The 13,138-nt window shown below is 47.1% G+C and overlaps 1 protein-coding gene across 2 annotated transcripts in view; it reads left to right on the top strand.

Moving 5' to 3' along the window:
* Nucleotides 1-13,138, top strand: part of LOC147120602 (ATP-binding cassette sub-family B member 6-like) — a 276,275-nt gene that overhangs the window by 52,097 nt on the left and 211,040 nt on the right. For both annotated transcript variants that reach the window (XM_085986730.1, XM_085986729.1), the window contains exon 4: nucleotides 610-799. In XM_085986730.1, the coding sequence (XP_085842856.1) occupies nucleotides 610-799 (190 nt within the window). The remainder of the gene's footprint in view (nucleotides 1-609; nucleotides 800-13,138) is intronic.

Here is a 13,138-nt window from a genome sequence, read left to right as displayed (position 1 = left end):
GTAGGCATTACTGCCCCGCCGTTCAATAAGATCATGGCTGATCTTTTACATCAACTCCAATTTCCCACCCTATCCCCATATCCCTTAATTTCCTTAGTGCCCAAAAATCTATCACTCTCAGTCTTGAATATACACACTCTGTGCTAGAGAATTGTAAAGATTCACAACCCTCTGAGTGAAGAAATTTCTCCTCATCTCAGTCCTAAATGGCCGACCCCTTATCCTGAGACTGTGACCCCTGGTTCTAGACTCTCCAGTCAGGGGAAACATCCTCTCAGCACCGACCCTGTCAAGCCCTCTAAGAATTGTATACGTTTCAAGTAGATCATCTCTCATTCTTCTAAACTCCAGAGGATAGAGGCCCAATCTACTCAATCTCTCCCCATAGGTCAAACCTCTCTCCCCAGGAATCAATCTAGTGAACCTTTGTTGCACCCCCTCTAAGGCCAGTTTATCCTTCCTTAGGTAAGGAGACTAATGCTGTGCACAGTACTCCAGGTCTCACCAAAGCTCTATATAATTGGTGGCTTGGGCATAAATAAGGGTTGGAGTCTCCACTTTGAAATCTTTGCATTTGAGCCTCCGAACATTTTTCTCTTTTCTTTCCAGCCTCTCTTAAATCAGAACGTTAACCGTCAATCAACATGGAAAGACTTCCGTAAGAAGGTGCAGTTGCTTGTGCCGTACATGTGGCCTAAAGGGAGTGTCTTGCTGCAGGGCCTGGTCCTGCTCTGCCTGGGTCTCCTCGCAGTAGAACGAGTCATCAATGTCTTTGTGCCCATCTACTACAAAAACATCGGTAAGTTCTTAAACTTTTTTTTTTGTTACTGATTTTTTTCTTCTCGAGCTCTCCTGAAAGCCTGACTTTGGTGCTTGTACTGAATGTCGGAGGCGGAAGAGAAGGAGCTGCAAACTCTGTGGAGGAGAAAATATTTCCCACAATATGTGTACGGCAGTAGCAGTAATCCCTGACTGATCATTATGGGTGGGCTTGAGGAAAGACACAGAATCTGAATAAAACTGCATTTGCTACCCAGTATGCGATGGAAATGGAGTTCGGTGGCATTGCAAGCTGCTATGGCGGGTGGGGGGTGTGAAGAGGGGAGAGTGTGAAATTTTCACACAATGTCTTGACGTAAGAAAACTCACTAAGCACTTGGTTGAGTATAAAACAAGGCTTTAATCAACTGTTTCACAACCATGAGATTCTGGTTACATCACTAGTTCCTGGTTACAGAAACATCCTGAGCAAGCTGGGCCCACGCCAGAGTATTTATACTCCTTGGACGGCGCCACCAGCTGGCCGCCCAGTGTTACTTTGAGTCATTTCTTCATGAATGATAAGATTCATGACAATGTCCATTTTACTTTGTCAGCTGTGGCTCAGTGAGTAGCACTCTCGCCTCCAAGTCTGAAATGCTGGGGGTTTAAGTCCCACTCCAGAGACTTGAGCACAAAATCTAGGCTGACACTTATGTGCAGTACTGAGGGAGTGCAGCACTGTCGGAGGTGCTGTCTTTCGGATGAGACGTTAAACCGAGGCCCTGTCTAAAAGATCTTCAGTGGAATTAAAAATGAGGAGAGATGTAAAACAGGCTGCCGATTCGCTATCATCCATTTTACACTATCACACAAAGTCAAAATCTACCCGAGACTTTTTCTTGTAGGAAGATATGAAACAAGAAAAGCAAATTAGATTTTAAATCTGCTTTTCTTTTGTGTATAATGTTGATGAACAGAAACCATTTCTACCATAAACCCCCTGGGTTAAAAAGGATTCGCATCTCGCCCTGTTTCTGATTTAACTTTAGAACTAGCTGGTTATAAGCAGGTCGACCGTACGCGCACTGCAAGACCTCGTCATCACTCTGTCCCCTCTGCTGCAGCTGTCTGCCTGTCGTCAGTCTTCCAATCGGCTATTCCTGCACACAGTCCCATCTCAGCTTTGGCCACTTTTCCCAGCTGGGATCCCATAGCATTATCTTTCAAGGTGCCAATCTTCAGCCGCCACAGTCGTCTCACCACAATGCGTGGTGTTACTTCCTCCAACCATTGCTTGTTGCTGCTCCAAAAGGGTCCAAGCTCTAGCTGTGTGTGTAGAAAGCCTCCTTATAACATTGCCATGAACCCTGATCTGATGAGTGGGAGGCTCAAGCGTTGGACATTTGCACATCGGTACAGCTTACAGGTTATAACTATTGGGAAAGACTGAAGAGACTGGGGCTCTTTACTCTAGAAAAGAGAAGGCTGAGGGGCGACCTGATAGAGGTCTTTAAAATTATGAAGGGTTTCGATAGGGTAGTAGTAGAGAAGATGTGGGGGAGTCCAGAACTAGGGGCCATAAATATAAGATGGTCACTAATAAATCCAATGGGGAATTCAGGAGAAACTTCTTTATCCAGAAAGTGGTGAGAATGTGGAACTCGCTACCACGGGGAGTGGTTGAGGCAAATAGCATAGGAGAAGCTAGATAAGCACATGAGGGAGAAAGGAATGGAAGAATATGTTGATGGGGTGAGATGAAGAAGGGTGGGAGGAGGCTCATGTGGAGAAAGAAAAATAAAGACTTGCATTTATATAGCGCCTTTCACGACCACTGGACATCTCAAAGCGCTTTACAGCCAATGAAGTACAGGTAGACTATCCTTTACCCGAACTTCTGAAAACCGAAAGTTTTTTCGTTCAGCGTAAGTCGTGCGCCCGACATGACCCAGTGCCGCAAAACATGACAGGAGTGGTCCTCCGGGGCCCAGAACAAGAATTCCTGCAGATTGTCGACACGCCGGCCTTCGCTCTCGATGTTAAGTGTGACTGAGGGAGCTCTGCCTTTCCCTGTGAGCAGGGCAGAGGGTCACAGAGTTCCCTCCTGGGTAGGAGATTGCAGGCCGAGCTGGGCAGTGTGAAGGAGGTACTGGGAGAGTGAACCCAACAATACAGCGGCTCGTCCGATAGCTGCAGCGGCCCGTCCGATATGCTGCCGTTCTATCCAAACTTCCGGATAGACCAGCGCTAATGTTGTCAGATGCGAAGGTTTTCATCTCCGTATCTGACAACAAACACTGTTGCTCAGCAACAGCTTGTAAACACTCGGCCCGTGGCTTGGAAGCGTCTCTGAAGCTGTTGCTAAGCTACAGAGACGCTTTCCAGAGCCTGCCTGTGAAAAGAATGCTAGGAGTTTCCCAGTCTGAAATCCGAAAATTTCCGAAAACCGAAACACAGCTGGTCTCAAGGTTTTCGGATAAGGGATAGTCAACCTGTACTTTTGAAGTGGAGTCACTGTTGTAATGTGGGAAATGGGAGCATAAACACCAGCATGGACCAGTTGGGCCGAATGGCCTGTTTCTGTGCTGTACATTCTGTGTAATCTGTTCGAGTCGCAATAAATTGTACGCAGCTCTCTCTCTGGGGTATGAGTGTTGGAGATGCTTCCAGCTAGTGGCACTACTGCCTCAGAGTCAGCAGAGGGCAGTCTCGACTAGTCAAATCCAAATTCTTTTCAATATAAACGGTTGTCAACAAGAAAGACTGCCATCATCCTTCAGCACCAAAAACTGATCCGCTCGTCAGAACACATGCTGACGTTTCGAAAGTATGAAGCAAAACTTTATACTTTGTATGTCATATATCTGCAGAGCCTGGATCCTGCTGGCATGATCAACACTGAAATAATAACAAGTAAAACAATACATTTTAAAAGAAAGAACTTGCATTTATATAGCGTCCTCCACAACCTCAGGACATCCCAGTGAAGTACTTATTGAAGTGTAGTCACTGTTGTAATGTAGGAAACACGGCAGTCAATATGCGCACAGCAAGCTCCCACTAACAGCAGTGAAATAAATGACCAGATCATCTGTTTTTAGTGATGTTGGTTTCGGGATAAATATTGGTTAAGACACCGGGAGAACTCCCCTGCTCTTCTTCATATAGTGCCGTGGGATCTTTTACATCCACCTCAGAGGTCAGATGGGGCCTCGATTTAACATCTCGTCTGAAAGACAGCACCTCCGACAATGCAGCGCTCCCTCAGTACTGGCACTGGGAGTGCCAGTCTAGGTTATGTGCTCAAGTCTCTGGAGTGGGACATGAACTCCCGACTTTCTGACTCTGAGGCGAGAGTGCTGCCCACTGAGCCATGGCTGACAGTTACTGCTGCTCTATCGGAAATAGACTCTAAATTTGCCACCATTGGCCTCTGCACACCTGAGATAGAGAGGGGAAAATTCCTGCCAGCCAGTGACTCCTGTTGGAAAGTGTGTGTGTGTGTAGATGTCAGTGAGGATCTGATTGTGGTTGACTGCAATGCCATGCCTAAGTCACATAGTTAGCGGCATTTCTTATCTAGGCTCGCGTGAAGAGCATCCACTTGGGTGAGGTGCCAGAGGGCTGCCAGTGCCTGTGGATCTGTATCTTGGTAAGAGTCGGCATCTTCGTGGCCGCGAGGGGTGGTGTAATATATATAATAAGGTGGGAGCAATCTAAAGTTGCTGTATAATTGTAATTCAACAGTGCAGCGAGCTGGGAGTGTGGATATTGTAGGCCAGTAAGCCCAACGCCCATAATGAGGAAAACGCTGGAGCATTTTCCAGTATGTTTTCACTCTTCATCCAAGAAGCAGAGAGGCCATAAAAAAAAATCCAGCAACAGCAACAACTTGCATTTTATATAGCGCCTTTAACATAGGAAAACGTCCCAAAGCGCTTCACAGAAGTATAATCAGTCACAAATTGATACCGAGTCAAAGAAAGAGATATTAGAACAGATGACCAAAAGCTCGGTCAAAAAGCTCGGTTTTAAGGAGCATCTTAAAGGAGGAGAGTGAGGCGGAGAGGTTTGGGAGGAAATTCCAGAGCTTAGGACTGAAATGGCTGAAGGTACGGCTGCCAATGGAGGACCGAAGGGAGTGGGGAATGCACAAGAGGCCAGAATTGGAGGAACGTGGAGGTCTCAGAGGGTTGTAGGGACTGGAGGAGGTTACAGAGTTAGGGAAGGGTGAGGCCCTGGAAAGATTTGAACACAAGGATGAGTCAGCATGGCTTTAGATGCAACAAGCCACGCAAACTCAATTTGCCCACTTTACGCGATGGCCGGTGACGTAAGAAAACTACTAGGCACTTGGTCTAAGCGTTAAACAAAGCTTTAATCAACTGTTTTACAACATGGAGGTCTAGTTGTGTCCTTCACTAGTTCCTGTTCAGAATGTCCTGCGCAAGCTGGGCCCGTGCCCGAGTATTTATACCCTCCCTGGACAGCGCCACCCGTAGGCCGCTCAGCATCACTTCACAAGTCTTTCTTTCATGAATGATCGATTCATGTCAGCCGGTGTATGATTTATTTGGATACACCGGCATTCTGATCCTTTGGATGGTTTCTCTGAACACCAGTGATGTCTGTAGTGTTCTTCCAACGCTTCCCGCAGCGAGTGACTGGAGATTTGCAGCTGTCCTGGGCTTAGCAGCCCGTGTTCCAGAGGAGTCTGCTGCCAGTCCACAGCAGCTGCCATCTCCACGGTCAGATCAGTCCGACTGAAAGAGCCGTTGATGAACTTGCACCCGACAGGCTTATGGCAGCGTTATTAATATAAATAGCAAGATTTCATCTTGTACTTTATTGCGAGTCTGTATACGGCTCGATTAGCCCGGAACTTCCACTTTCCCAGCACCCTTTCCCTGGACAACTCACTTTGAGTCTGTAATGTGCTAGCGAGAGAGGACAGTTTAAATGTTTTCAGACAGGAGCAGGATTCATACAGTAATGACAGAAGAAAGCATCAAGAGAACTGTCCTTCAGCCGGATTAATACAGCCTACAATATTTACTGGGACTGGGTAAAGATCAGAATGGGTCCATCGGGCTAGAGCGGGGGAGGCAGTTCCGTGATGAGTCGATTAAACATTATCAATTTAAGTTAGCGCCATAATTAATACTTTCCCTTAGCTTTGGCTCTGTGAGTTAGTTAATAGATCAGAAAAGAGCAGCAATATTAGTTTGATCAGATGTCTGTGATGGACGGCTGTTTCTGCCCAAAATAAACGGAGCAGAACAGGCAACTTTGAACTTGACGTTAATGCAAATGGCTAATGGTTATCGCTCTTTGGCCAATATAAGCGACTGCCCATTTGAAACGCGAATGTTTTAAATGGTGGGGACTGTAATAACTAAAATTGAAAGACCAGGGCCATCCTGTAGATGTAGTATACTTGGAGTTTCAGACGACATTGTTCTGTTTGAGACCCGTAACAATAAGAGAGTAAGAAAACATAGAACGAGGAAAGACCATTCAGCCCGTGAAGACTGACCTGCAGACCAATGTACGTCCAACTATGGACTCTGCACCGTCTATTTATTCTCCTGAGAGAGTGTCCTGTATGTACTCTCTGATCTCCAAACACAATGGCCCTCACGTGAGTAGAGTGAGTGGCCTGTCCAGATTGGGGGGTGGGGGGGCGGCGCAGCAGGATAGTTAAAGAGATCAAAGAGGCTGCTGCTGTTGCTAATTTGAAAGATAACTTAATTCAGCTGCACACATCTTAAATGAAAGCTTCTCAAAGCAGTTAAGCTGCTCCCTCAATGGATGGAAAGTGGCCCCGTAACTAATCAAAGCCAAATGGCACAGAGTAGCTAGTTTACAGGTTTGTGTTTGGGCTGAAGCAAAATATTGTAAATCAAAGAGTTGCATGTTGAAGAGGTGTTGAGAGGGAGCACTCAAACAGTCCCAACTTTGCCCTTCAGTGGAGATGCTAAACGAAGGCGTCACCAGCCGGTTCCAGCGGTTGAGGTGGATGTTCAAGATTCCATTGTAGTATTCAGAGAGCAGGGAGTTCTGCGGCTGTCATGGGTAACGTTCCTCCCTTAACCTACACCAAAAGCAGCTTATCTAGTTATACGTCCCATTGCTCTTTGTGGGATCTTGGTGTTGCATTTGCCAACGCAACAACAGTCTCTACAGCGCATAGTAATTCATTTTGCCGGAAGCTCTCTCAGATGTTTCTAAGAGATGTGGGAGGTTAAATTGGGCCGCGTCCAGGGATGGAGTCTAGTCCCAGAAACCCCTGTCGGTCCAGTCCGTGCTCTGGGGTCAGGAGATCACGATGGTCTAGTCCCAGAAACCCCTGTCGGTCCAGTCCGTGCTCTGGGGTCAGGAGATCACGATGGTCTAGTCCCAGAAACCCCTGTCGGTCCAGTCCGTGCGCTGGGGTCAGGAGGTCACGATGGTCTAGTCCCAGAAACCCCTGTCGGTCGGTCCAATCCGTGCGCTGGGGTCAGGAGGTCACGATGGTCCAGTCCCAGAAACCCCTGTCGGTCCAGTCCGTGCGCTGGGGTCAGGAGGTCACGATGGTCTAGTCCCAGAAACCCCTGTCGGTCCAGTCCGTGCGCTGGGGTCAGGAGGTCACGATGGTCTAGTCCCAGAAACCCCTGTCGGTCGGTCCAGTCCGTGCGCTGGGGTCAGGAGGTCACGATGGTCTAGTCCCAGAAACCCCTGTCGGTCCAGTCCGTGCGCTGGGGTCAGGAGGTCACGATGGTCTAGTCCCAGAAACCCCTGTCGGTCGGTCCAAGCTTATCATTGACCGCCCCCCTCCCCGAGACATACACGTATCGCGTGGGTTGATCAGCTTGTAGTTACTTGCGCTGAATTAGTGAACCTCACCCTCTCTGGGGAAGTCCATGTGGAAAGACTAGTCAGGATCTAACTCAAACTTGCAGCAGTTGCAGCTGTCAGTCCTCCACCACCCCCCCCCCCCCCCCCATTTCCCATCTCTCACCCTAAACTTAATTGATCAGCAAAAGAAAAGGAAAATGCTGGGTCTGTGCCCAGCCAGCAGGTTTGTTTAAATTTTAAATAAGGAAATAAACGGGTTAATTGATGAATGAAGACGTCACCGGCTGTGCGAAATCCAGTCCAAGTAGCTTTCTGTAAGCTGATCTGAGAAAAGTAATTTGTGTATGGGTTTTCACATGGACACCGATCCTACTTGCCTCCCCCGTCCAGTACTATTGGACGCCAAACGCCTTGGTTGTGGGATTTCTCATCCGCTTGGAGCAGCAGTCGGACTGACTCTGACAGATTGTAAGGAAACTCGGTCCCACTCTTTGCTTTTTCTCTCCTTTTTTTAAAGCAGTCAAATATGCCGATTAAACAAAATCCTTGCTGCTTGCCCTCTTCCCCCTTGTTCCCTGAACCGGTTTCGAAGGATATCAAAAGAGCTTCTGAGCTCCTCCTGACGAGAAATGTGTTGGCGCCACATTAAAGAGACGGAGAGTTAAATGCCATCTTTTGAACGTTCGCCGACCTGAGCGGGGGGAGGTCAGCTTTCTTGCCAGTTAAGATTAAGGGCAGTGCTCCTTTAACAAAGGCGATGCCAAGCTGGTTTACCGGCTGAGACAAGGCTCCTTTTGTCTGCTCGTGTACACGAGTGCCAAAGTGAGATCGCTGAGGATCGGAGACTGATGTGGGACGTGTTTCTGCTTTTGTTTCTCAATCTGCATCTCCAGTGAAAAGGCAGCAGTGACTTCAGCGAATGGAATTAAGTTCAAAGGGACTGGCTGGTGCTGAGATAGGGGCTCAGCATTTAGGGGGAAATAGTGCAAGTAATCAACGAGTGCTTCTGCATAACCCTGGTGCTGATCCTGGGAAAGTCTCATTAATAAGATGGTGGAAGTTAAGCTGCTTTCTTGGCATTGGCTGAGGTGAGAATGGACTCTGCCGAAGAAGCAGTTGTTTTAAATTACTCGCGAGAATCCAGAACATTTCCACAACTATTACAAAATGAAAACATCTCCGAACCAAACTCTCTCCCAGCCTACCAGAGCAAACTAGTGCGAATGCTGGGAATCTGAAATAAAAACAGAAAATGATGGAAATACTCAGCAGGTTAGGCAGCATCTGTGGAGAGAAAAACAGAGTTAATGTTTCAGGTTGATGACCTTTCAACAGAACTGGAAAACGTTGGAGATGTAACAGGTTTTAAACAAGTACAGAGGCAGGGAAAGACGGGAGAGGAGGAAAGAGCAAAAGGGAAGGTCAGTGATAGGGTGGAATGCAGGAGAGATTAAATGACAAAAGGGATGATGGCACATTGCAAAAGGGGGTAGTAATGGGACAAATAAAGAGACAAAAGATGGGCCTAGAGGAGGTGTAAATGGCAATAGCAGAATCATCAGCAACAGCTGCGGTCTGAAAAATTGGGAGCAGTGGTTATGATCTGAAATTGTTGAAGTTGTTGAGTCCGGAAGGCTGTAAAGTGCCGAATCGAAAGATGAGGTGCTGTTTCTCGCATTTCCGTTGAGCTTCATTACAGAGATGTGACTGCGAAAGCAAGTTTTGGTAGATACCTGATCAAACACGAGAAAGGAAACAGAAAGCAGTGAAGATGAACAAGGTAAAAGAGACAAACAGAAATCCTGTCGGAGAGAAGAGCAGAACATCTTCAAAGTGGGCACTCCCGGAAGAGAATTGGCAGTGTATTAAACACTAATACAAAAGAAAAATACTGCGAATGTTGGAAATCTGAAATAAAAACTGAAAATGCTGGAAATACTCAGCAGGTCAGGCATCCTGTTGGGTTTCCCTCACTTAGAGCATCCTCAGCCAAGAGGGAGGGTGGGTTGCAGAGCTACTCTCAAGCTTGCACACAGCAATGTCCCACAAATAGCAATGAGATAAATGACGACAAGTTTTAGTGATGTTGGGTAAGGGGTAAATATTGGCCAGGACACCGGGGAGATCTCTCCTGCTCTTCTTCAAAATAGTGCCATGGATCTCTTACATCCACATAAACCGAGGCCCCGTCTGCCCTCTTAACGTCTCATCCGAAAGGCAGCACCTCCGACAGTGCAGCACTCCCTCAGTACTGCACTGGGAGTGTCGGCTTGGATTATGTGCTCAAGACTGGAGTGGGACTGAACCCATGACCATCTGACTCAGAGTCTGTTCCACCATTCAGTGAGATCATGGCTGGTCTGTATCCTAACTCCATTTACCTGCCTTGGCTCCATATCCCTTTATACCCTTGGCTAGCAAAAATGTATTGATCTCAGACATTAAAATTATTAATTGAGCTAGCATCTACTGCTTTTTGTGGGAGAGTTTCACACTTCTACCATCCTTTGCGTGAAGAAGTGTTTCCTAACTTTCCTCCTGAATATCCTGGCTCTGATTTTAAGGTTATGTCCCCTTGCCCTAGACTCCGCCCCCACCCCCCCAGCGGAAAAAGTTTCTCTCTATCTACTCTATCAATTCTTTCCAAAATCCTAAAAGCCTCAATCAAATCACTCCTTAAACTTCTAGATTCCAGGGAATACAAGCCCAGTAAATGTAATCTCTCCTCATAATCTAATGCTTGGAGCCCTGGTATCATTCTGGTGAATCTGTGCTGCACTCCTTCCTAAGTCAGTATATCTTTTCTAAGGTGCGCTGCCCAAAACTCTGCACAGTGCTCCAGATGTGGTCTAACCAGGGCTTTGTATAGCTGTAACAAAACTTCTTCCACTTTATATTCTAGTCTTCTAGTTATAAGGGGTAACATTCCATTAGCCTTTTTGATTATTTTTTTGAACCTGACTACTACATTTTATTGATCTGTGTAAATGGAACTTTCCAAAATATATTCTGTTGTGTATGTACCTTTAAGGGAATAACTGGTCTCAGACTGCAGTACCGGCAGTGACCACCCCTGTATAAAAGGCCCTAGCAGGCTTCTGTAGTTTCAGTTTCCAGGTTGTCTCCATTCAGTAAAGACTTGTTATAATCAACTCCTGCAGTCCGTGTCTCAATTATACATGGACATAATACTGGCGACGAGTAAGAAACGAACTTACCTGCAACTCGGCAGCACCTCAGACAACGTTATTGAAGGTTGAAGCCAGAAGAAAGAGGAAAAAAAAAATCGAGAAATTGGCGTCGACCGTGGGCAACCGCCCTCCAAATCATCGACTTGAAAAGTGCAGGAGAGACTGTCGAGAGCCAGGCTTGGTTCTCCAGTCTGTGGTTTCCCAGCTAATCGGGCTGGTGGTAGGTAGTGCACTGATCCTTCCTGGGCTGCAGCGGGCTAGAGCTCGATCGGGTGGCTCTGCAACGAGGCTGGGCAGCGAGTCGGGAAGCAAAGAGAGAGAGGGTGGAGCACACAGGGCGTGGCCGGTGCTTCGAAGCCGGGCAGCGTTCGGACCTAAGAAGAGGGAGGGAAGTGTCCCAGAGGGTCCGCTCCACGACGGGAACGGTTCTTCAATTAACGGAGCAAATATTGAAGCACGATAGAAAAATAAAAATACCGCGGAGAGCGGTGTTGGCAGCAGCGATCGGGGAGGCGCGAAGACCATAGGGCGTCGCCATTACAGGATAGTAAAATAAATATAATTGCCAGCGGCGGGAAAGTGCGGGAGGTGCCATCTTAACTCGGCGGGGAAGAAGGAAAACGCGGGAGGCGCCATTTTGATCCATCGGGGACGAAGGCAAAGCGCGGGAAGCGCCATCTTAGATTTTCAGGATGCCAAAGACTGGCGATATCACTGCCTTCGATAATGCAATAGAAGACTGGACCATGTATGTGGAAAGAGTCGAGGTATATTGCGAGGCAAACGAAATAGCCGATGAGAAAAAGGCATCGGTATTGCTAAATTTAATGGGCGCAAGAACGTACGGCCTATTGCGGGACCTGATTACTCCAGCCAAACCGAAGGCGAAGAGTTTTAACGAAATTGTTGCTATCCTACAGGAACACCTAAATCCTACACCGCTGCTGATAGCAGAAAGATTTAAATTCCACAGGAGAAATCAGCATAAAAATGAGAGCAATGCTGATTACCTTACGGAACTACGCAACCTATCAAAGCACTGCCAGTTCGGAGCAGGACTGGCAGATACCTTACGGGACAAATTTGTCTCTGGACTCCTGAGTGAAGGAACCCAGAAGAGGTTACTCTCAGAGAAAGAGCTGACGCTAGATAAGGCTTTCAGCGTGGCAGTATCGTATGAAGCAGCAGAGCTGCGGAAATACAACAAAAGCCACAGGAATACGGCACCCACGAAATGACGCGGGGATTTGCAAAATGTTATCGCTGCGGCAGAACAAACCATGACCAGAAGGACTGCTGGTCCAAGGACAAAATATGCAGGCAATGCGGAAAGATGGGACACATTGCACGAGTTTGCAGGTCTGGGAAGAAGACCAACGACAACAAAAAGGCTACTAAGGAACCGTACAAGAAAGTACAAAAGATGACAGACAGTAGTTCCGAAGACCAGATGAGCGATAGTGAATCCGGGAACAAGAGACTAAGCTGTCTCAAACTTCACAACGTAATCGCAAAAGAGGATCACCGAACCATTTGGGTCACCCTCACGATAGCAGGGTCCCAAGTCAAAATGGAATTGGATACAGGATCAGCTCTAACCGTCATGAATCGACGAGACTACGAGCGGCTATTCTCACACATACCCTTGAGAGAGACATCCATTGTCTTGAGGACGTATACGGGGCAAAAAGTATACTCCAGAGGAAAAATAAGGGTGCCTGTCGAATACAACGGCAAGAAAATACGGAAATTGTATCTCTACATTCTGCAAGATGGTGGACCACCGTTATTGGGACATAAATGAATCAGAAAGATAAGTTTAGACTGGCACTCCATTCAGGCACTGACGGTGGCTGGTAAAAAGGATGATGACGTCACTCCTGGACGATTGTCAACAATCTTAGCTGACGCCAAAGAGGTATTTCAACAAGAACTGGGCACTCTTAAAGGCGTAACCGCCTCGATAAAAATAGAGGAGAATGCAATTCCCAAGTTTTTCAAAGCAAGACCGGTACCATATGCAATTCGCCCAGCTGTCGAGGCAGAGCTGGAGAATCTGGAGAATGCAGGCGTGTTATCTAAGGTAGACTGGAGCGAGTGGGCGACACCCATCGTTCCTGTCATGAAGAAAACGTTAAACAATAAGTCTGAGGAGCCAAGGAAGGTTCGCATCTGTGGGGACTTCAAGGTGACGGTGAACCCAGTCCTTCACACAGTACAATATCCTCTTCCAAGGATAGAAGATATCTTCGCCTCACTATCTGGAGGGAAACGTTTTACAAAAATTGACCTAGCACAAGCATATTTGCAGATGGAGGTTGAAGAATCCTCTAGGAAGTATCTCACGA

This window comes from Somniosus microcephalus, chromosome 4, assembly GCF_052327205.1.
Source record: "Somniosus microcephalus isolate GS21.2 chromosome 4, FLI_Smic_1.0, whole genome shotgun sequence".
Lineage (NCBI taxonomy): Eukaryota > Metazoa > Chordata > Chondrichthyes > Squaliformes > Somniosidae > Somniosus > Somniosus microcephalus.
Note: the sequence above shows the minus strand (reverse complement) of the source record. Positions and strands in the feature narration are given on the sequence as shown.